The sequence below is a fragment of the Lepidochelys olivacea genome (genome assembly GCF_965140295.1).
Source record: "Lepidochelys olivacea isolate rLepOli2 genome assembly, chromosome: 8".
In the NCBI taxonomy this organism is placed as follows: Eukaryota; Metazoa; Chordata; order Testudines; family Cheloniidae; genus Lepidochelys; species Lepidochelys olivacea.
The window spans coordinates 63,622,298-63,647,035 of NC_140418.1; the positions used below are offsets into that span (position 1 = coordinate 63,622,298).

General features: G+C 42.0%; 1 protein-coding gene across 5 annotated transcripts in view; it reads right to left on the reverse strand.

Annotated features, from left to right (window-relative positions):
• KCNT2 (potassium sodium-activated channel subfamily T member 2) overlaps window positions 1–24,299 on the reverse strand; it is a 286,784-nt gene extending 262,485 nt beyond the window's left edge. For 2 of the 5 annotated variants that reach the window (XM_084637878.1, XM_084637876.1), the window contains exon 1: window positions 23,842–24,299. In XM_084637878.1, the coding sequence (XP_084494004.1) occupies window positions 23,842–23,936 (95 nt within the window). In that variant the 5' untranslated portion in view covers window positions 23,937–24,299. The remainder of the gene's footprint in view (window positions 1–23,841) is intronic. The other 3 variants (XM_084637877.1, XM_084637879.1, XM_084637880.1) reach the window with 2 other exon arrangements.
• Window positions 24,300–24,738: the final 439 nt, after the last annotated feature.

Consider the following 24,738-nt stretch of genomic DNA (forward strand, 5'->3'; position numbering starts at 1 on the left):
TTGCCACTAACCAGGCTGACAGGGATACTAAGCACAAGAATAATCTTGAAAAAGCCCTTTTAAACTTTTTTTAATGTAAAGTGTTCTTGATTCTTCTGTCAGTAATATGACCTAAATCCAACAGAAAATCGACGTAGAAGGTCACTGAAATCTGAGACTGTGTGAAAGTTGGAACCCTTTACAAGATAATCTTATCTTGGAAAGCTCAGCCCTAGGACAGCAAAAGCTTCCTGCTCCATTTAACCACTGTGACTGGGTATAGGATGACAGGCAGTCTCATCCTGTAACTGGATCTAGTTTCATCCAGGGCTTTAAAAACTAATCCCCAACACTGGAAATGGTAACAACACAAGATCCAAAGCTGTCTTCACTGCCAGAAGAATGGTTTTTTTGCAAGATTATTTACATGGGTTAGCTGTCTCGCTGTAAAATCCCAATGGAGACAAGATCCAAATAGGTTTGATCCCAGTATAGCTAGGTGAGGCCAACCATGGAGTGAGGGGAGGGGAGTAGGGTTAACCTTGCCTAACTCCATCACAGTAAATATTTCTTGCACCTTGTCTTTTCTAGGATTGTAAAGTGTGATAGCTAACCACCATTTATCTCACTGTAAGAGCACACCTTTTTCGGCAGTGAAGCCATAGCCCAGGAGAGTGAAAGTTGAGCTATTAAGATTGGAAAAGATTTTTAGTGTTAGTTTAAAAGTCCTTGGATTTTGTTTATTTATATTGACACCTATTTAACATCACTGACTAACTGCTTTGGCTGATGGAAGGTTTTTTGCTCCTTCCCCAGAATTCAGTACTCTCACCTTTCCAATTAAGCTACCCAAGCTCACAATAAACATGTCTGGGATTTCCCAATGATCCTCCAGAAAAACCAGGGAAGACCTGACTTGAAATTGCTAATGTGAAAAACCAAGTATAAATCCTTCTAGGCCTTCTTATACGTCACGAAGATAGAGGTGTGTGTGTGTGTGTTTAAAGGTGACAGATATTTCAATCCCATGCAATACCTTTGGGGACTGTACTGTATTAAGTTTATGTACCACTTTGGGCCACAGACTGCATACAACTCCGGGTGGGAAGGGTTACCACAGCTCCTCCAGGAACTAAAACAATGGAGGAGCTGACTAACTAAGCGGAATCACTTAGGTTGTAAACACCTCTAGAGAGGTACCATCCCTTGGGTAGGGTTGCCAACTTTCTAATTGCACAAAATCAAACACCCTAGACCTGCTCCTTCCTCGAGGTTCTGCCCCTCCACTCACTACATTCCCCCTCCCTTGGTGGCTCACTCTCCCCCACCCTCACTCATTTTCACTGGACTGGGGCAGAGGGTTGAGGTGTGGGAGAGGTGATGGCTCTAAATGGGGGTGCAGACTCTGTGGTGGGGCCAGAAATGAGTGGATGGAGCTCTGGACTGGGGCAGGGAGATGGGGTGCAGGAGGGGGCTGGGGATGAGGGGTTTTGGGTGCAGTTGGGGGCTTCCAGGCTGGGAGTGGGACCAAGGCATTTGAAATGTGGGAGGGGGCTGTGGGTTGAGGCAGGTGGTTGGGATATGGGAGGGGTGAGGGCTCTGGGTGCTGACTCTGGGGTGAGGCCAGGGATGAAGGGTTTGGGTGCAGGAGGGGGCTCCAGGCTGAGGAGTGGGGCCGAGGGATTTGGCGTGCAGGGGGGGCTGTGGTTTGAGGCAGGGGGTTGTGGTGCAGGAGGGGGTGGGGCCAGAGATGAGCAGTTCAGGGGGTGGGGGGGGTTGGGTGCAAAGGGGGTGAGGGCTCTGGGCTGTGGGTGCCAACTCTGGCTTTGTGGGGACTTAGGGCTGGGGCAGGGTGTTGGGCCATGGGCTTACCTCGGGTGGCTCCTGGTCAGCAGCACAGCAGAGCTAAAGCAGGCTCCCTGCCTGTCCTGGCTCCGTGCTGTGCCCCAGAAGTGGCCAGCAGGTCCAGCTCCTATTTGGGGGTGGGGGGGTAGGAGGTTCCACAGTGTGCGCTGCTCTCAGCTGCAGGCACCGCCCCCCCACCCCCCCAGCTCCCATTGGCCAGGAACCGGTGCTCGGGCAGTGCACAGAACCCCGTGGTTCCCCTGCCTGGGAACTGGACCTGCTGGCCCCGTCTGGGGCTCAGCGCAGTGCCCCAGGACAGGGTTATCATACCCTCGGGGCAGCTTGCATATACTTGTTAAATTGCTTTTTTTTCAGAGACCAACAGACAGAAAGGGTTTTTGTCATAAAAAGGTTGCATTTAAACTGACTCGAGACCTTCATTCTGATCCAGCAAATGGACTGGACCTTCTGGCCAAAATAAGGCCCCAACCTTTTCAGAAGGGTTGGAAAGACTTTGGTCTTCTAGGCCCCATAAAATTGGGCCCCATAAAATTGATGGGTGACTCCTAGTGTGTTTGGTGTGGTGTTTGTATCTGTTTGTTGTTTTTATTATTTTTTCTCTGTAATACTTTTACCTTAAAAATACATGTCTGCTTAGAAAGAGCTGTGTGGTAACTTGTAACTGCTGTCAATACACCATTTATAGCCCTAAAAGAGAAAGCAAAGCACTGACCCTGGCCTTCAGGCAGATGGGCTTGCTCAGGATATCGCAGTGTAAGGCAGAGTATGGCCTTAAGACTCCCTGGTCTAGACTCTAGAGAAAATAGGACAAGGGTCCCTGCCCAGAGATGGGTGATGACTGGAGTTTTGACTGGGCACTCCTAGCGTGCACGTTGGGGAGGAGGGGAAGTTACAGGTGCAGATACTCTGAAACTGCACACCCATGACATACTTCAGAATAAACTCTGAATCCTCATTTAGCGTTCCCCAAAACTGATTCCTCCAGACAGAGGTGCTGGAACAATTTTTATAATGGGGGTGCTGAGAGCCATTGAACCAAACTGTAAACCCTGTATATGATGGAAACCATTGCAAGCTAGGGGGTGCAGCAGCACCCCTACTTCCAGCACCTATGCCTCCAGAGAAGTGAAAATCCTATGAATGGTCTTAATTGCATTATGCTATAGAACCATAGACAAATAGAATTTAGTTCTTAATACTTTCCATTTCAAATGCAACAGGTTTGTCTTGAGCTTACAGGAACTTTGACCTTTTCCTAATTTACATTAAAGACCTTTCCATCAGCTACATTTGCACAAGTGTTTTACACTTCATTTTCCTACTCTGTTTTTGGGCCTATATTAGCCATTATGAATCGTCATTTTTTGTTACATACTCAAGGACGCTGGACTTGCCATCTTGAATCATATAACACGCTGAAGTTTCCATTTAAATTTCAGCAGTGTTAAGCAGTCATGACAGAGGAACAGCATATGAGATACCACAGTTTTTCCCCTGAAGTTAGTGGCTGCTGTGGGAGCTCAGCACCTTGCAGAATTAGGCTTCTGCTGTTTCAAGAGTAATACAAGTGACAGACAATTATTTACCAAATAGATAAAAATAAGGCAGGAGAGATAAGAGAAAGTAAGCCTAATAGAACACTGCATAAAAACAAAAGGCCAACAACAAATACATTTGTCATGCCTGAAGCTTCAACAGAAGGAAGTATGACAAGGGAGTGAAAGGACTTAATTCACTCTTCAATGTCAACAGGAGCTGCACATGCTCAGCACAGCAGCATCAGTCCCTAAATCGCATGTATCTGTCTGGGAAGGTCTACACTTAAAATGCTGCAATGATGTAGCGCTCTAATGAAGATGCTCTAAGCCGAAAGAAGAGAGCTCTCCCGCCAAAATAACTTTGTCCACACCGGCATGTAGATCACTAAAAGTACATTGCTCAGGAGCTGTGGATTATTATACCAAAGTAATTGTGTCGCGTAGACCAGGGCTTAGTCTTGTTTCTCTGGTATCACATGGAGTAGGATCCTTTTCCTCAGCGTGACAGAGCTGTTGGAGAACAGAATGCCTGGCAATTGTAAGGTAAGACTGGTTGCATAAAATAGGCAATTGCTGTATTATATCTGACCGTGGAATAGAATTACTTTCTTCCCATCAAACACAGCTTGTTATTTGTATTATGTATGGCTGTTGTTTTACATTATTTTTCAATAAACATTTAAAAAATGCCCCATTAGCGAGCCTGTAGGGAGTACTGAACGCAAAATAAGGAAACCATTATTTTTTTTTTCTTTCCCAGGACTTCATCTGGTGGTTGAATTTTCTGTCAGTACCAGAGAAATTAATTATTATGGAATTTTGTATGGTATTGTACTGAGCTAGCTCTTAGAGCCTAAGGTTAAGCCATTCCTTTTCACCTAAGCCTCCTAAGGCATAGTTTTAAAAGCTTCCTGTATTATTTTAAGAAAGTCTAAAGTATATATCTTTTTAAAATAAAATATTAAGAGACAAATTTGACCCACTCTTAGTTTGTGGGGTTTTTTTACTGTGTGTATTGTCTTTGATTACTTAGGGAACAAAATACTGCTCAGCATGAGTAAGGGGAATAGAATCCGGTCCTCAACATCTTAGTTTTCAAAGTACATCTTATTAGTTTAAAATACTAAAAAGAAACTCTGAAAATTGTACCATGTCTTTAAAAAATTACTTACCAGGTGCCCTGGGGGCTTACTCAGTGTAATCACTGAATTTTCCCACTAGCTGGAGCTCCCAAAAGAATGCATTCTGAGGCACTCACAGCAAAATTGAAAGTGGCCTGCAAACTCTGAGGAGTCATCAGGAAATTACTTTTTTAAAAGTCTGTTTAGTTTTTTGATTCGTGCTGAATGTCCCCACAGGCTGATTACTGAGCTATTCCAACCATATCTGCATAGATAAAGTGCACATTTGATTTGAGGTTTCTTTTAATAATGTCTTCATGCTCTGTAAGGGTTTTTTTCTTTTGTTTTTTACGTTTCTGGTGCAATTAAAAACACCAGTGACTGCAGTAGCTTTAGCTACAGCTCTGGTGGAAACTGCAGTTGTTGAAGTGGGACAATGTTCCACCACTGGTGATGGAGAAGTAGGTGTTTCATTTGTTTAAAGAAATGGTCATGCTACCCCATTTTCTTTCCTTCCCTTAGTTCATAGAATCTTAGAATCATAGACTTTAAGGTCAAAAGGGACCATTATGATCATCTAGTCTGACCCACAATGCAGGCCACGGAATCTCACCCACCAACTCCTGTAACAAACCCCTAACTTGTGTCTGAGCTATTGAAGTCCTCAAATCGTGGTTTAAAGACTTCAAGGTGCAGAGAATCCTCCAGCAAGTGACCCATGCCCCACGGTGCAGAGGAAGGCGAAAAACCCTCAGGGCCTCTGCCAATCTGCCCTGGGGGGAAATTCCTTCCCGACCCCAAATATGGCGATCAGCTAAACCCTGAGCATGTGGGCAAGACTCATCAGCCAAACACCCTGGAAAGAATTCTCTGTAGTAACTTAGATCCCACCCCATCTAACATCCCATCACAGGCCATTGGGCATATCTACCGCTAGTAGTCAAAGATCAATTAATTGCCAAAATTAGGCTATCCCATCATATCATCCCCTCCATAAACTTATCAAGCTTTCTCTTGAAGCCAGATATGTCTTTTGCCCCCACTGCTTCTCTTGGAAAGCTGTTCCAGAACTTCACTCCTCTGATGGTTAGAAACCTTCATCTAATTTCAAGTCTAAACTTCCTGATGGCCAGTTTAGATCCATTTGTTCTTGTGTCCACACTGGTACTGAGTTTAAATAATTCTTCTCCCGCCATGGTATTTATCTCTCTGATATATTTATAGATAGCAATCATATCTCCTCTCAGCCTTCTTTTAGTTGGCTAAACAAGCCAAGCTCCTTGAGTTTCCTTTCATAAGATAGGTTTTCCATTCCTCGGATCATCCTAGTAGTCCTTTTCTGTACCTGTTCCAGTTTGAATTCATCCTTCTTAAACATGGGAGACCAGAACTGCACTCAAAATTCCAGGTGAGGTCTCACCAGTGCCTTGTACAACGGTACTACCACCTCCCTATCTCGACTGGAAATACCTCGCCTGATGCAGTCCAAGACCACATTAGCTTTTTTGACGGCCATATCACATTGGCGGCTCATAGTCATCCTGTGATCGATCAATACTCTGAGGTCCTTCTCCTTCTCTGTTACTTCCAAGTAATACGTCCCCAGTTTATAACAGAAATTCTTGTTGTTAATTCCTAAATGCATGACCTTTAATCCTATTTAATTTAATCCTATTACTATTACTCCAGTTTACAAGGTCATCCAGATCTTCCTGTATGATATCCCAGTCCTTCTCTGTATTGGCAATACCTCCCAGCTTTGTTCATCCGCAAACTTTATTAGCACATTCCCACTTTTTGTGCCTAGGTCAGTAATAAAAAGATTAAATAAGATTGGTCCCAAAACCGATCCCTGAGGAACTCCACTAGTAACCTCCTTCCAGTCTGACAATTCACCTCCTAGTGTGACCCACTGTAGTCTCCCCTTTAACCAGTTCCTTATCAACCTTTCAGTTTTCATATTGACCCCCATCTTTTCCCATTTAGCTAATAATTCTCGATGTGGAACTGTATCAAATGCCTTACTGAAATCGAGGTAAATTAGATCTACTGAGTTCCCTTTGTCTCAAAAATCTGTTACCTTCTCAAAGAAGGTGATCAGGTTGGTTTGACACGATCTACCTTTTGTAAAGCCATGTTGTATTTTGTCCCAGTTACCATTGACCTCAATGTCCTTAACTACTTTCTCCTTCAAAATTTTTTCCAAGACCTTGCATACTACAGATGTCAAACTAACAGGCCTGTAATTACCCGAATTGCTTGTTTTCCCTTTCTTAAAAATAGGAACTAGTTTAGGTGACTCAGCTTCCCCTATAACTCCTGCCATTTTTTGGTCACCTGAATCAATATTTTCCAGTGACATTCTTTCTTGTATGTGATCGACAAGAGCACTTCTCACATACCAATCCCTTTGCCAGTCTTTCCTGCTCTCTCCTATATGTGCCAGTAGAAAACACATAGTGCTAGATGATCGATGCGGTTAGCGCTTCCAGACTTTTAATATTAATACCTAACATTTGATATTTAATGTTACTAATGCTTATTAGTCTCACTCAACGCCTGTTCCTGCTTCTATTTGAGTGAGCCTATTCATGTCTTTAGTACCAAATCAGATCCTTAGGTTATGTCTATACTGCAATAAAAAAACTCAAGGCAGCAAGTCTCAGACCCATGTCCTTGGTTAGTCTCAGACTCTTCTGCCTCACATGGTCTCAGAGCCTGGGCTCCAGCCTGAGCCTACATGGCTATTTTTTAGCTCTGCAGCCTCAGCCCCACAAGCTGCAGTCAGCTAACCCAGGACAGCCTCTACCATGCCACGGGTCTTTCCTGATAGTCTAGACATACCCTTAGAGATCTTTACCTCTACACATAGTAACTAAACGTGTGCACTTTTTTGTTTGTTTGTTTTTTTGCTGTGGGGGAGCGGGATCAGCAGAATAGATTCCTTTCCATCACTTACAGAAAAGGATCTACCTCATTGCTGCCCACCCTGTTTGGGGGTACATGGTTTCCATGATGGGGAGGAAGTCTGAATTCAGATTTCAGCTCATGTGGGTGGGTGGGGGAGTAATCTACTAGGTCTAGTACCCCAGGTGACTGGGGGTGCAAAGGAGCATACTCTTCACCTCTGGCCCCAGCTTTGTCTCTCTCTCTTCCCTGCTGCTGCAGAGTGGCACTGCCTTTTGGGGGGAGGTCTTAAGAATCTCTGACCCTCATTTCACCCTGGCTCAAGGTCTATGAGGTACCAAACCCCTGGCAGCATCCCCACTGCCCCACAGTGCACTTCTGCCACCTCTTCCTTGCTCCTCCTCCAACAAGATAAATACCCTGCTCAAGTGACAATGAACACCCTATTCTTAAGAGGGCTTAACAACCAATTGTGTTGGTTAGGAAGATGAACAAATCACCTGAGTTCTAGTAACCAGTAACTGACACAATTCACTGATTCAAATGTAATTATAAATCCAACACAGATTCAGATTACTGTGTCTGCTCTCTGCACTTCGAGCAATGAACTGCCACACTCTAATACAAAGAGTTCCATAAATAATTTACTGAAACTAATTGACCCTTTGAAATTAATTTAACACTTTTTTGATTGAGGTTTGGATCATTTCGGATGGCTTTTGCTAATTATTTCATAACTTTTACCAGCAAACTTTTGTCAGTTTCAGTAACCGTCACACAAAACAAATAATTGTCATGTTAAAAATTTTAGGTTCAATGTTTTAATTACATTTTGTAAATTCTTCAGTGTAAATCAGAGATCTTTCCAATGAACTAACCATGGGTGATTAGCTTCAGACTCAAGACCTTGTGGGGCTGGAATATCTATATAAAGCTCTTTCTGTTCTCTATGTAAAAACTTGCTGATTTATCAGTTTTTGCATTTCTGCACAGCATGGAATATTTTGTTCTATTTTCAATTGTCTTGGTCAACTGACTACAAAGAGCACAAAATAGCAATACAAATCTGGAAAACATCTGCAAAAAAGATGCCTATATTTAAACATTTTATTTCCAATTTGAAAAAATGTATCTTTTGATGGTTTGTGTGTTTTTCCATAAGAGTTATATAGCAGGTATATACAATAGCTTCTAGAAGGTCGTATTCTAGGTCTCTGTTATAGGTATGTATGAGCTTGATAGTGCATGTTGCTGAACACTCCTGGGAGGCACTGAACCTCATGAGCTCCTGTTGAATTCACAAAAAGAAAAGGAGTACTAGTGGCACGTTAGAGACTATCCAATTTATTTGAGCATAAGCTTCCGTGAGCTATAGCTCACTGCATCCGATTAAGTGAGCTGTAGCTCACGAAAGCTTATGCTCAAATAAATTGGTTAGTCTCTAGGGTGCCACTAGTACTCCTTTTCTTTTTGCGAATACAGACTAACACAGCTGCTACTCTGAAACCTGTTGAATTCAGTGGGAGTTAAGGTGCTGAGTACCTTGCAGGATCAGGCAGCATGGTGTATGCTACCAGGGAATGGAGAATAAAAAAACAATATGGGCAGAGTTAAAAAATGTTGGTCTTTTTTCTGTTTGCAACTCAGCTTGATGCTTTTTCCCATTTGTATTTCCATAAGACTTGGTTTGGTGAGGTTGTATATGTATACTTTGCTGCAGTTTCACTGTAATCACAGGGGATAGGTGGGATACATGGGGAGGGAACCACATAACATTTTAGATTATGGACTGGAGCATGAGAAAGTGACATAATTTTTAAAAGGTGCTTACACGGTAAATATTTAAACAACCACTGTACCATAGGTGCCAACTCCGGGGCTGGAGCACGCACAGGAAAAAAAAAAATCTGGATGCTCAGCACCCACTGGCAGCCTCCCCAATCAGCTCTTCCCCCTCCCACCTGCACCCTCAGCGCCTCCCGCCCAACAGTGATCAGCTGTTCAGCAGCAAGCAGGAGACACAGGTGGAGGGAGGGTAGGAATGGGGCAGGAAGAGATGGAGAAGGGGCAGAGCGGGGGCAGGAAGGCAGGTGGGGTTTTAGGGTGGAGTGGGGGCAGGGTCTGGGGCAGAGCAGGTGTCGAGTACCCCCCAGCAACTGAGAAAGACGGAGCCTCTGTACTTTAGAAGGAACTTCGGTGTTTCTAATGTCAGAGTTACTTGAAAGAAAATAGAAGTGTAATCAAAATAGCAAAGGGCCACATCCTTTCCCCTACACAGAGAACAAACAGCGCGGAGAATCCTCCCAGAGAGCACCTAGCACAGCTGCTCCAAGCTCACTATTGCTGCCCTAAAACTGCAGTTGCCTTTATTGTCAGCTGCACCACTCCCTTATGCTATGGAGTTGGCCAGTAGATATGCATTGTAATTGTTGACTTTTTTTGACCCAAGTGTCTCATCAGAGTTTAAGGCTCTGAGGATGCTCCAGCTGGGGGTAGAAATTGACTATTGAGTCTGGAATTTTCTTTTGATGCAATCTTGTTTAATTACAAGATTGTATCAATTTGTACAATTGTTCGTACAATTAATGTACAAACTTCTGCTTCTCCAAATGCAGGAGGAACCAAAACAAAAGCATAGTTTCTTTGAAAGTAGCCTCAAGCCTCTTTATAAAACACCAGACCCAAAAACTCACTAGAGTCATACACTGGCTTATAGGATGCTGCTTGGCTTTCTTGCTTTTTGCCTCTGTGTCTCTGTCTCCACACCCAACTTGTTGTCTCTCTCTGTCTCACACACACCGACACACCCCTGGTCACAATACCCAGTGGAACACCTTGTGTACATGGTGCTAATTTCTGGGTAGACTATATGGTGTGTGGAAGCAGGCCTCCCAGTTCAGGTAGACAGACACACACTAAAACTGTTTGAGCTAGCATACTAAAAGTAGCAGTGTGGATGTGGTGGCATGTGTAGCAGTATGGGCTAGCTGCCAGAGTATACTGTAGGGTTGCCAACTTTGTAATATTTAAAAACCAGGCACTCCGCTAGAAGTGCCAGAACCTCCCTTGCCCCTCGCACACCCTGACCCTTCCCCTATTGCTTGCTGTTTTATCCTCTCCCCCATTCCCCTTTACCTGCGTTGGGAGGGAGTCTCCTGCAGAGCCAGGACTGGGAGCTGCAATTGCCCAACACAGGTAGGAGGCAGCCCTGGCTGAGTAGGGGCTGGTGTGGGTGATGACCCGGAACCTCCCCGCCTCCCTCACCTGCAGTAACTGGACTTTGGGTGTCCAGTCAGATGTGATCGGACAATCAGGACCCCTTTTCAACTGGATTTTCCGGTCGAAAACCAGGCACCTTGCCACCCTAAGTATATGCCCGCCTGACCTCCTACAGGCAAAGAGTGGCTGGCCCGTGCTGGCACCCATGCTGCATTCTCTACAATGCTATTTTGAGCATGTTAACTCAAGCAGAACTATCCTGTCTATCTACCCATGCTGGGACGCAAATACTCCCAGCTGCAGTTTAGATATAGCCTATTAGGCCTTGTTTTAGGTGTGGCACCTTAAGTGTTTCTTACAACTATCTTAAGTGAAGGATGCATTCACCCATCAGTTTTACCTCAACCTGCAATGAGGTTTCACCCAGTTCACAATATTATTGATTAAACCACCTCTCTATACTTGTGCAAATAGAGTCACGGTACAGGGATTATGGGGTACAAGCTCTCATGCATGAACTCCTTACCACCTGCCCCCATCTCCACTGTGAAACTGTAGTAGTTCCCCTAAAATATCCCCAGAGGAGGAGGCAGGATTTGTCCCTCAGGAAGCATGTACTGGAAAATAATAATACAAAATCATTGTTTTTTGTATCTCCATAAATATAAATGGTACTTTTCCCTTAATGACTGTTTCCATTTTACTGCAACTTCCCACCAGGGAGTTATGTGCTAAACATAATCAGCGGATGATTGCATGAGGGAGGCTGAAGTCTTTATCAGCTGTGTCATAAATATAAAGGGAAGGGTAAACCCCTTTGAAATCCCTCCTGGCCAGGGGAAAGCTCCTCTCACCTGTAAAGGGTTATGAAGCTAAGGGTAACCTCGTTGGCACCTGACCAAAATGACCAATGAGGAGACAAGATACTTTCAAAACCTGGGAGGAGGGAGAGAAACAAAGGGTCTGTGTCTGTCTGTATGCTGGTCTTTGCCAGGGACAGAACAGGAATGGAGTCTTAGAACTTTTAGTAAGTAATCTAACTAGGTATGTGTTAGATTATGATTTCTTTAAATGGCTGAGAAAAGAATTGTGCTGAATAGAATAACTATTTCTGTCTGTGTATCTTTTTTTGTAACTTAAGGTTTTGCCTAGAGGGGTTCTCTATGTTTTTGAATCTAATTACCCTGTAAGATATCTACCATCCTGATTTTACAGGGGGGATTTCTTTATTTCTATTTACTTCTATTTTTTATTAAAAGTCTTCTTGTAAAAAACTGAATGCTTTTTCATTGTTCTCAGATCCAAGGGTTTGGGTCTGTGGTCACCTATGCAAATTGGTGAGGCTTTTTATCCAACATTTCCCAGGAAAGGGGGGGTGCAAGTGTTGGGAGGATTGTTCATTGTTCTTAAGATCCAAGGGTCTGGGTCTGTAGTCACCTAGGCAAATTGGTGAGGCTTTTTACCAAACCTTGTCCAGGAAGTGGGGTACAGGGTTTTGGGAAGTATTTTGGGGGGAAAGACGCGTCCAAACAGCTCTTCCCCAGTAACCAGTATTAGTTTGGTGGTGGTAGCGGCCAGTCCAAGGACAACGGGGGGAATATTTTGTACCTTGGGGAAGTTTTGACCTAAGCTGGTAAAGATAAGCTTAGGAGGTTTTTTTCATGCAGGTCCCCACATCTGTACCCTAGAGTTCAGAGTGGGGGAGGAACCTTGACAAGCTGTTTTAAAGTATTCTGTATTGAATCTTCTGTACAATAGAATTTGTGGTACTTGGGTTGTGCTCTTCTTAAAGAATATCCAGGCTATCAGACCATGGTGTTTGGGCCTCTGGGTAGGGCTTTACTTGTTCATGTATATAGGGTTAGGAAATCACTTTTTAATGGATCAACACAAGATTTTTATGTCCAGTGTACACATCACAGAATTCATCCACAAAAGGTAGCCTTTACTTTTGGACAATACATAGAAACTGGATGCATGTCTGACAAATGGTTGGTAGGACTGTCTCATAATAGTCTTATTTTGATGCTTCTGATGTAGTAACTTCTGATACTCAAGGGATGATATTGACCTCCTTTGTTATAGTGTTTAAGGGGGCAAGGATATCACACGTTGATTAAACACTATCAGTGGTTTCATGGCTGTGGAATGCCCAAAAGTCATCCCAAAAGTATGGATAGAGAGAGATTCCCTGCATTACAGAAACAAAGTTCACTGATATAAATTAATAATCATTGGAAGAAATAGAAGCCATCCGAGAAACTGTTTGACAGGGAATTGTACAATTCCCCCATATAGCAGCATAATTCATTCCAAATTTCATGTAACATACATAAAAATTTATAAACATATTTTGCACATTTGTATATATAAAATGTTTTACATGGCATCTTTTCACTTTGAAGACAACAAACCCTTTAATAAATAATGGACCAAGTCCTCCTCATTGCTGAATGGAGATGGACCCAAAATTCACAAGGCTAGACCAGAGCCAGAGGCCTAGTCCACACTAGAAAAAATTTGCCAGTAAAGCTATACTGGCAAAACCCTCTTCATATAGCTGCAGTTATACCAGAAGAGGGGGAAAAAAAGGGGGGGGGGAATGTTCTTGCCAGCATAGCTTATACTGGTTTGGCAAGCAAAATACATGAATGGCTATGTTGTCTGGGCTCTATGGTATCAGTCCCCAGCTGTCAAGTTTCCTCCCCCACTCTGAACTCTAGGGTACAGATGTGGGGACCTGCATGAAAAACCTCCTAAGCTTATCTTTACCAGCTTAGGTCAAAACTTCCCCAAGGTACAAAATATTCCACCCTTTGTCCTTGGATTGGCCGCTACCACCACCAAACTAATACTGGTTACTGGGGAAGAGCTGTTTGGATGCGTCTTTCCCCCCAAAATACTTCCCAAAACCTTGCACCCCACTTCCTGGACAAGGTTTGGTAAAAAGCCTCACCAATTTGCCTAGGTGACTACAGACCCAGACCCTTGGATCTGAGAACAATGAAAAAGCATTCAGTTTTCTTACAAGAAGACTTTTAATAAAAATAGAAGTAAATAGAAATAAAGAAATCCCCCCTGTAAAATCAGGATGGTAGATACCTTACAGGGTAATTAGATTCAAAACATAGAGAACACCTCTAGGCAAAACCTTAAATTACAAAAAAGATACACAGACAGAAATAGTTATTCTATTCAGCACAGTTCTTTTCTCAGCCATTTAAAGAAATCATAATCTAACACGTACCTAGTTAGATTACTTACTAAAAGTTCTAAGACTCCATTCCTGGTCTATCCCCGGCCAAGACAGACTATAGACAGACCCTTTGTTTCTCTCCCTCCTCCCAGCTTTTGAAAGTATCTTGTCTCCTCATTGGTCATTTTGGTCAGGTGCCAGCGAGGTTACCTTTAGCTTCTTAACCCTTTACAGGTGAGAGGAGCTTTCCCCTGGCCAGGAGGGATTTCAAAGGGGTTTACCCTTCCCTTTATATTTATGACACCAGCAATCAACAGGAGTGAATAAATTCAGCGCCAACTTCTATTCTATTTACAATAAGCAACCAATAGCAATGTAATTCCAGGGGGAACTCAGGCATGAGGATTTCCCTAGAGATCTTTGGACGTTAATTGGCAATGATGGCCAAGTCCCCTAAGGATAACTCTTTCTCAAAGCCCAAGGACTCCTTCCTCCCCCACCCAGGTAGGTGTGATGGTAATGAGTGAGATATGAGAGACAGAGAGAGTACCCTGTAGCGCAACTACCTCAGTTTTCAGGGCTGCACAAGGATGGACACTGCAAAACAACAACAGTACGGCAAAGGGGAAATTCTGCCCAAGTACAGATGTATAGTAACACTTTCAAAAATACAGTAGTCCCACTTTCAACAATGATTTACAAAGTTAGGAGCCTAAGTCTTATTTTGAAAGTCAATTTTGAAAATGGAATTTAGGGTCCTAGGTTACTTAATTGCTTTTGAAAATTGTACCTGCAGTGACAAATCAAAAGCTATCCAGTATTTGCTTAAAGTCCTTAAATACTTTAGCATAGAATGGATAGAAGTTAATATATCATTTTCTGAAATTAGGAAGACAAATTGACTTATGTGTTTCTTTAATATGACTTTTCTTTTGAGGAAACCATAAATTTTCATGAAGTTGAATCTAATCACTTGATTCAGAAACATGTTGGTTTCCCCTCCTCCCCCTCCTAGTTTAACAATCACAAGGTGAAAAGGAGTACTTGTGGCACCTTAGAGACTAACCAATTTATTAGAGCATAAGCTTTCGTGAGCTTATGCTCTAATAAATTGGTTAGTCTCTAAGGTGCCACAAGTACTCCTTTTCTTTTTGCGAATAGAGACTAACAGGGCTGTTACTCTGAAACCAATCACAAGGTGCTTTCCTATTGAAATGGCAAAACAGAGCCTCACTCAATAATTCACAGGATGGCAGATCAAATGACTGTGAAAGTGAGTACTGAGATTTACATAAGGGAATTGCTCAGCAAAAGCCATCAATCACTATGACAGCCAGCAGTGCAATTGTCCAGCTAATGTGTGGAGGTGTTGTAAATGATCTGAATCCCTTTCATTTACAGATAGGTGGTAACTCTTTCTTTTATTTGAGTAGTAAGCACATCAGAAGGGAAACCTGATTTTTCTTTAATCCCTTAAGTGTCTTTTTCGAAGACCAGTACTTACAGTTGCTGATATTTAGCTCAGAAATTCTGGCTTGAAAATATGCACTGTATAAAAATGACCCAGACTGTTTTTCCTGACATAGAAACAGTTCTTGAAATGCACTAATGGAATCTACCTACACATATTATTAACTGTGTTTTTACAAAAAGGAGAGGAAAAATGGTATTGGGAAATACCAGTTTCTGTTCTAGTGTTAAAGAAAATACAAAATATTTGTTATTGGAATAACAAATGGAAGAATTCCAAAATGTTGTGTTTATTAATAGTATTTCAAATCTGTTTGGAGTTCAATAATTTTTAGTCTCCATTATAGAAATAACATACTAAACTTGAAAGCTTCTGAAATCATATCCACTTTGTATACTGTCCGACATTAAATCTGGTGAGTCAATAGGATAAAATGTCAGTGCAAACTGAAATGACTGCTACATAGTATGGTGACTTGCTCAAACATCAGACAGTATACTAGGTTAACAATTTTGCAGAATAATGTGTGCTTCATAGTCTTAATCAGTAGTATCAGAAATGTTCACTGCAGGTGAAATTCATCCCAGTACGGAGGCCTACTAAAGGTTCTATGCATTTTTTTAAATGTTTCTTAAGTGTAAAAGTGATTAAGGACTTAAATGATGCATAGTCTTTTTTGGGTTCTCTGTCCTGGGATAAATTTCACCCTGTTAGTAAAAGATGCACAGTTTCAAAAATCATCTATGTATTTTGCTCTTAAGAAAACTAAGAAAAAGTTGTTCCACTGAACTACTCATTTTTCTTCAATTAGGGGCATCTTCTTTGTAAAGTAATTAAGGCCTGTGATATTAAATTTGGCCTGTATCATTAGCTATCATTGGTGAAGACTTCATAGAACAGCTCAGGAAGGAAATTCCAAGCTTGTATTTGTTCTTTTGATCTTGGGCTGGACCTTCATTTAACTCAAGGCAGTATACAGGAATAATCTGCATGTTGGACTGTGGAGGGATTTGGGGGGAGAGGCAGAGGATATGGGATTGCTAGCAAGAATGAGCAGGAGAAAAAGGCTGAGTTTTTGTAATGCTAATGTGCACTAGTCTGGAGGTTCTTTCCATAGTACCACACAATTTAGCCCAGTATGTCTCTTCACAGATTCCTGTGCACATTGCATTAAGGCTCCTATTCAACAAAGTACTTAAATAAATGCTTACCTTTTTAAATATATGCTTAAATTGAACATATTTAAGCACATGTGTAAATGCTTTGCTGAATTAGAGTCAAATTCTACCCTATATTGCACTCATGGAACTGAATTTTTACCTTTTGACTTTACTGGAAAATTCAGTGGAATCCATTGCTAGATTTTTTTTTTAAATAAAATTCCTGTCTTTGAAATTCTAGTATTATCTGATCATTCTGTGACCCGTATATAGACTCCAGATACAAAATTCTCATGAATAGACTCAAAAAGAAAAGGAGTACTTGTGGCACCTTAGAGACTAACCAATTTATTTGAGCATGAGCTTTCGTGAGCTACAGCTCACTTTATCGGATGCATACTGTGGAAACTGCAGAAGACATTATATACACAGAGACCGTGAAACAATACTTCCTCCCACCCCACTCTCCTGCTGGTAATAGCTTATCTAAAGTGATCATCAAGTTGGGCCATTTCCAGCACAAATCCAGGTTTTCTCACCCTCCGCCCCCCCACACACAAACTCACTCTCCTGCTGGTAATAGCTTATCCAAAGTGACCACTCTCTTTAAAATGTGTATGATAATCAAAGTGGGCCATTTCCAGCACAAATCCAGGTTTTCTCACCCCCCACCCCCTTTTTTCAAAAAAACACACACAAAGAAAACCTGGATTTGTGCGGGAAATGGCCCAACTTGATGATCACTTTAGATAAGCTATTACCAGCAGGAGAGTGGGTGGGAGGAGGTATTGTTTCATGGTCTCTGTGTATATAATGTCTTCTGCAGTTTCCACAGTATGCATCCGATGAAGTGAGCTGTAGCTCACGAAAGCTCATGTTCAAATAAATCGGTTAGTCTCTAAGGTGCCACAAGTACTCCTTTTCTTTTTGCGAATACAGACTAACACGGCTGTTACTCTGAAACCTGTCATTAATAGACTCATCACTGTATCCATGAACTAACAAGGGCAGCAAAAATAAAGACTTTTTTTCCTCAAGTTAAATGATCTCTCCAGGTTGTTAAGCATCTTTATGCCTTCAGTAAATTGGATATTTTCAGTTCTTGAGCATGTTGTTTTTCAACCTAATTAAAGGTACTAAGAACTGATGTTTACCAGACTTTATGAAAGCAGGAACATTTTATTGGCTAATGTACAGGTACATTCAGTGAATCTTTAAAGCTCGTGGGTGTGACAACTACACTTCATGTAGGATAAATGTAAAAAGCAATTGAGCTACTTTATGGAATAAGATAATTGAAACAGGAGTCACCACCCAAAAGACAGGTCATGTGCAAGTTCACTCAGGATTCTGAGCTATCTAAGCAGTAGGGGTTCACTGGTGCTGAATGCAAACAAAGGAGCCAGGTACTGTTTGATGGAGCTGTGTGTGAGAGAGACAGAAGCAGCAGAAACTCCACAGAAGTGGACAGAAAGCTGTAGGAAGTCCCATCAGTTTCTCCCTCCTAATGGAAACAACCTACAAGGTTGTGAATATTGGCTAACCATTCAGGTCAAAAGGATAACAGTATGTTAGACAGAAAGGAGGATGAGACTGAGATGTCTAGTTAATCACACTGAGATTTATTATTTTACATTTACCTAAGACTTTTGGGCTAAACTGTGCTGTTTAGGCACAGACGTGAGTATGGGGCATCATTGGAGAGAGTAACAGAAACATTGCCCCATCTCAGCTCTAGCTTCTTCCTATCCCTTTGGGAACACACACCCAAGTTACATTAGTTTGTGTATCTAACCTTTTACATCAGGTTTTTTTCTTTTACATAACACTCTTTCCCATGTTTATCACATGGAGCTTAAAAAAAATCAACATAGCATGGACACAAAGAAATAGTTTTTGTATTTTTTAAAAAAGTGTCCCATATTAGTTTGTATTATGAAACAAAATACATCAGGAGAATAATTCTCCATCTCCACTCCCTACAGTAAGAGTCCATGCTACTGTCTGGCATTAATAACCTTCCCCAACAGGCTTGGATTTAAAAAAAAAAAAAAATCTGTAGGCATAGGCAATGTATATGCAAGGACAAAAGATCTCCACACAGATTTTCAACAAATGTTGCTATCTTCTCCAGAACCTAAGCTTCCACTCCAAAATGGGCCAGATCCTCAGCTGTAATTCAAAATAGCTTTATTGACATCAACAGAGACATGTCAATTTACACAAGTTAAGGAAATGGCCCATGGTAGTGAAAATCGCCATGTCACGAAAAACCAATTCATTATTGTCTTTTTCAGTCTGCTGATGGACAGAATAAAACTGTGATACATGGTCATATTTTACCCTGTGTGTTTGAGCAAAACTTCCATTATCATAAATGGAACAGTAGATCCATGCACAAAACAAAGATGGAATGTGTTTCTAAGAAGAACCCCATTTATCTCAATTTAATTTTGAAGCCTATTTCTGGTCACCCATGCCAGCATTACTAAAGGAAAATAACAAGTTTTAAATATGAAAATAGCAGAACCATATATTGAATACTTTTTCTATCAGTTGCAAGACTGACCAAGCTTCTGACTAACCAAAGAACAGTGATGTTTACACTGTCTTTAGTTGCAAAGCAAGAAACTGAGTGCCTTGTAGAAATTTATGGATTTTAAGTACGCAAATATTTGTGATTCTAGGATTTACCTATGATTTAATAATACCTATTAAAATATAGAAAACTAGAGTACACTAGAAAACAAAAATAAGTATGCCAAAGGAAATTCCAGAAATAGCAACATCTGTTGGGTTCATACCAGTGCCCAACACGCCCTCCAGCTTCCCAGAGAGAAGGGCATAAGAGGGGGGCAGTCTTCAGTTCCTTCACTCTAGTTCTTTTGCTAAGACAGAATGTCAATTGCTAAGGACTTGGCAGTCGTAGGGAAGGAGGGCAGGTTGTGGAATACATGTTCACACACATCTGAAAGAACCACAGTTACTGTAGGAAAACTGATGTTCTTTGAGCGATTGTCCACATGTATTCCATTTCTGGTGACTCACTCACAAGCAGATTTGTATTCTGGAGGTGGTGCTCAGAGTCTATTGAGATTATGACTGCAGGACAGCTCTGCCAAACTGGTTTTTGGATCTGGAGACCTCCAGCAAGGAGGTAGATGCTCAGTCTACTGCAATGATGACTGTGGGACAGATCTGCCAAAGTGGACATGGGATTTAGAGCCCTCCAGCAATCAATAGTGATTGAAGGTGTGAACTGAACTACAGGTAGTTGCTCTACAAATCAATGAGATTGGGACACCCCACAGGGAATCAGCAGAGGCTGCCTGAGCTCTGGTGGAATGGGTCTTAATCTGTCCATGTGTGTCTGTCTAAGTGGCCCACCGTGAAGCATATTTTAACACAGTTTTGAGATCCATTTTGACATCCTTTGGGTGAACATAGGTTGACCCTTCATTATGTCAGCAAATGTAAGGAATAGTCTAGGAGAGTTCTTAAATGGCTTTGTTCTGTGTATATAGTAAGAAACAGACCTGACAACATCCAAGGGGTGGAGTTTAGCACCTCTCCATTTGGCATGAAGCTTGGGGAAGAAGACAGGTATGTGGATCATCTGGTTAAGATGAAAGTCAGAAACTATTTTAGATAAAAACCTTGAGTAAGGTCTTAGTCACTGTGCCATTTTGGAATACTGTAGAAGGTGGTCCTGCGATGAAGGCCTGAATTTCTCCCATACTACTGGCTGAGGTTTTGTCCTCAGATTCACAAGGTCAGTGTACCAAAAATGTCTGGGCCATGCTGGGCTATTATTATCATTAGTGATGTACCTGGCTTGACATTCAGGGGAATTTGGAGGGTGGGTATACATAAGCCCTATTGAGCCTGGGATCAGAAAAGCATCTGATAGAGAAGTGAAGGAAGTTCTGGATGACTCTGTGGCAGAGGAATGGTATTTCCTTAATGCTATATAGGCTCTGGAGCGGACTAGCAGGTTACTGGGGTACTGTGGGAGGTGGTCTGGACGGATGAACAGTCTTCTCACTTTCCAGTGCCAACAAATCACATTAAGAGCTCTACAAAAGGAAGAACTTAAGTTGCAACTCCCTGGATTTCTGGCTTCTTTATGAAAAGAAACAGCATATAGAGCAGTTTCATGGTGTATGTGTTTTTCCCAGAAACAAGACAAGTCTTTTAGAATTCAAGTATTCCATTAATAGTTGATATACATGAATATTGGCTTTAGTATATAAAATGGGACTTGAACTCATGTCCTTTGAAAAGATGGTGGTGTGAATGATAAATAGTTTGAGAACCACTAACCTAAATAATACATCATAATTGACACTCACACATAAGTTACATTTTAGGCCTGGTGAGTTACAGATATAAATATTACAAAGACTTTACATTTACTCCTGCTATCTGAATTTAGGTGAACAGGGTGCACAAGAATGTCAGGAAAGAGGGATTTAAACAAAAATTAATATTGTAAGCTGTTTGCAGCAGAAAAATAGAACTATGGTCTGTCAAAAACAAATTCATGTTTATGTAGCACACCAATAAAACAGATGACATTCACAAATAAGTATGCAATATTAGTGTAGCATCAATTTTGTGACTACTCAATAATAGCTAATAACAGCTAAACAGTAACCAGCATTCCTAGAGACCACATTATGTAATCTCCCTTCATTAAATATTTCCAGAAACTAAGTGCTGAAAGTATTTGTAATATTCCCAAAATGTCTGCAGAATGAGAGTCTTTACGCAAAACCATACATCAATCATTCATAAGTGATAATGTCACAGTAAAAACAGTATAGGATTGGTTTAGACTTTTGCAAAAGAGGTGCAATCCACATTCTGTCAGATTTAATATTGTAGTAAACAAGATTCTTTATCTTAACACTTTCATGTTTTAATATAGTACCCAATATTGATAAATAATTTAAAGTAACAATTTGCTTTGCACTAATCCATGGGTATGAGTTTATAGTAAAAGTGCTGTCTGTTTAAAAATAACCAATAATCATGAAAAATATTAACAGCAATTCTAGTGTGATACAAAGTATCTGTAGCAATATTTACATTGTTTTCTTTTTATTATTCATACTTCAAACAGGAAATTCTACAGCTCAATGGACGCTTGCAGTTTGTTCAGTTGCAAATGAAGGTCTCATGCACTACATCTTTTGGGGGGCCAGATCCCATTACCTAGAAGTCAATTTGGATTCATCATTGACTAATATGCAAGCAAGACTGGACACTTGACTATCAATAGTTTGTATTAGAATAAAAAAAGAATCTCAGTAGTTTCATGCGATTTTTTTTTTCCAATTGACATTGCTACTACATGTCCCTGCATGACAGGATTATGTACAGGTATATTAGCAGCTATGATTTACTACTTCTGCAGTAAAGATGTTGTCCAATGAAAAATGACTTACCAATAGATAGATGTCCTCTGGAGGAATTAATTTAGCATGTTCTAATGAAGAGCTTGCTGATGATGATGCACAGTAGTTTAAATAATAAAAATAGAATTTTTTTAAAAAAAATGTTTTATTACTTTAATTTTGGGGGGGAACACTTTCCAGTATTTGATTTACTTGACATACATACACACACACACACAACCTTTTTGTGATTTAGAATTAAACCTGAATGTTGTCCTTGAAACAATACAAATGAGAGTACTGTATTGGTCCTCAGATCTAGGTCTACCATCCTGATTGAAGAAAAAAAGTGCACCTACAAAACCATGTAAGTTGGATGGCAAAATATGTAGAATTATCACCAGCAAACACTTAGGGCTACCTTAGTGATTCTCAACTATTTCCATAATATGACACCATGTTCCCACAGAGGAAAAATAATTTGGGGCCTTCTTATCTAGCAAAAATTAAAGGTGGGCGGGGAGGGGGAGGTGATTACAACTTTCCCACAAGTCCTGACCCTCAGGTTGAAAATCCCTGGACCTCATGATATCCATGTATTAACATAGAGGAATGGTCTGTTGTGTCACCATAGTTGCATGTATAAAACAAACGACTGGCCTGTCATAATATAAATATGCTCTAAGTCAGAGGTTCTCAACCTTTTTCTCTTGGAGCCTCTCCCCCCCCCCCCCCCCCACACACACATATACTATAAAAACTCCACAGCCCACCTCCATCACAACAACTGTTTTTCTGCATTGTTGGGGGGTAGAAAGCAGGGCAATTGCCTGGGCCCCATGCCACATGGAGCCCTTCAGAGCTAAGTTGCTCAGGCTTCAGCTTCAGCCCTGAGTGGCAGGGCTCAGGGCACTGGGCTTCAGCCCCTTGCCATGGGGCTTCAGCTTTCTGCCCTGGACCCCAGCAAATCTAACGCTGGCCCTTTTTGGCAGCCCCCCAGAAACCTGCTCGTGGCCCCCTAGGGAGCCCCAGACCCCTGGTTGAGAACCACTGCCCTAAGTTACCATATGTCAGAGCTAGACTGAAGATTTCACTGCGGGTACCTGAGCCCCATGTAGCTCTGTAATGAATGTATATGATCAGTATAGCCTCTCACAAGGAAAGTTTTAATAACGTCTGAAGTTTCAAATGCAGAATGTGACTGTTTCTGTGACTTAGATGAGATTTTTTTTTAATTTAAATACCTTACAGAAAAATTTGATAGTCACATTGAGTTTAGTCTTGTAACTTTCTCATACACTTAAATAAGTCAAATACACAGTGCACCGATATACAGCAATATTTAATTGCCTCTCACATCCCACGCTCAGCACAGTGTGCAATAATTATCTGTTGTACTCCAGGAAGAATTCAGGAGCACAATACAATTGCAGTGCACAATAAATGTCAGTGCTGTTTCTCTCTTTAGGTCACTAAAAGTTACTACTCTGCAACTTGTGTTTTCATCTTCAGTGGAGAACTGCAATATAGCAGCATCAATGTCTACTAGCAAGGGCGCTGGGCATTCATAAATCAGTGCAGCTCTGACTGCTAGAGAAGCAGAACAAGAGAAGGACCCCATTGCCAATTTTCCTGGTCTGAGGGTGAGCACTTCAACCAGTGAAGTCAGCCTCCTTCACTGTTTGGAAGATACAAAGCAGCTTGACTGTCCTCTGAAGCAAGGTAGTTTCTCTCCTTTTTGGATGAGTGTGTGTCTCTCTCTCTATATATATATACACTGGCACTCACATATTGGTTCTGTGTGTGTGAGAGAGTGAGAGAGAGGGTTTTATACATGGGCTCAGCATTCTCTGTTCTATTTACAGAACTCGATAAATAGAAAATGGAAGAAGGAATTGTTGTTAGCATATCCTTGGTTCCCACCCCCACCCCTCTTTTATCGCCCTCTGCCCTGTTTGCAGAGCAGAGCTGACCCCCAGACTCACCTGTCGTCGTTTTGCCATCCTTGGTCTCCCAGCAGCAAATCCCGAAACCTATACCTGGGAGGAAGAGGAGGCACCTCACTCTCCAGATCCACCATCCTACTCTGGCAGCCAAAGCCTCTCCCTCGCGGCTCAGATAGCAACAATCCGACAAGGAAGCAGGGAACCGAAAGGGTTGCCCCAAGCCAGTGCCGGCGTTGAACACACAAAGGGAGAGAGCAGCCTCGAGTCCTGTGCTGGAAAGGGGACGCTCCACAGCATCGGAACCCGTCCCAGCCTCCCTTGCAGAAGAGAGACCCGGGGTCGAAAGTTATTTTCTTGCAGCCGCCGCTGTTCGCAGCCTTTCCCTAAGAAGCAGGTGCGGCGGACAGGCAGGGACCAGAGCTGCATTAGATGCACACACAGCTCGCAGGCTCTGGGTTGACAACAAAGAGACGCCTGCCATACGCAGCCATGCAAATGATATTTGGAGCTGCCGCTGGCGGGCCAGCCAATGCGATTAACTCTCATTAGCATAGCCCAGGGAAGGTGAGGGGAAATCTCTCATCGCCAACCAATGGGATTAAATATATTAGCATAATGTGGCTGTGGGATTTTCTCAATTCCAGACACAGGGCTGGAGCAGCTGCAGAGCCCTGCGGATGCAGGTATGGCCTCAGGGATGTCCAGAAGTCTCCTTCAGAGAGAGGCATTGCACCAGATATGGATATACAGGGCATGTGTAACCCTGTCCATCCCTACCCCAGGCATACCCCTGGTTTAGGGGACCTCTACACTCAGGCTGGCGCAGGGGAGGGGCAGAAGCTGGGTGTGGCCAGGCTGGAAAAGAGAGACGAAGCACCTGGACGGATCTGTGTCCTTCAATACAAACGCCCTTAAGGGACTAGTTAAATTGAAGTA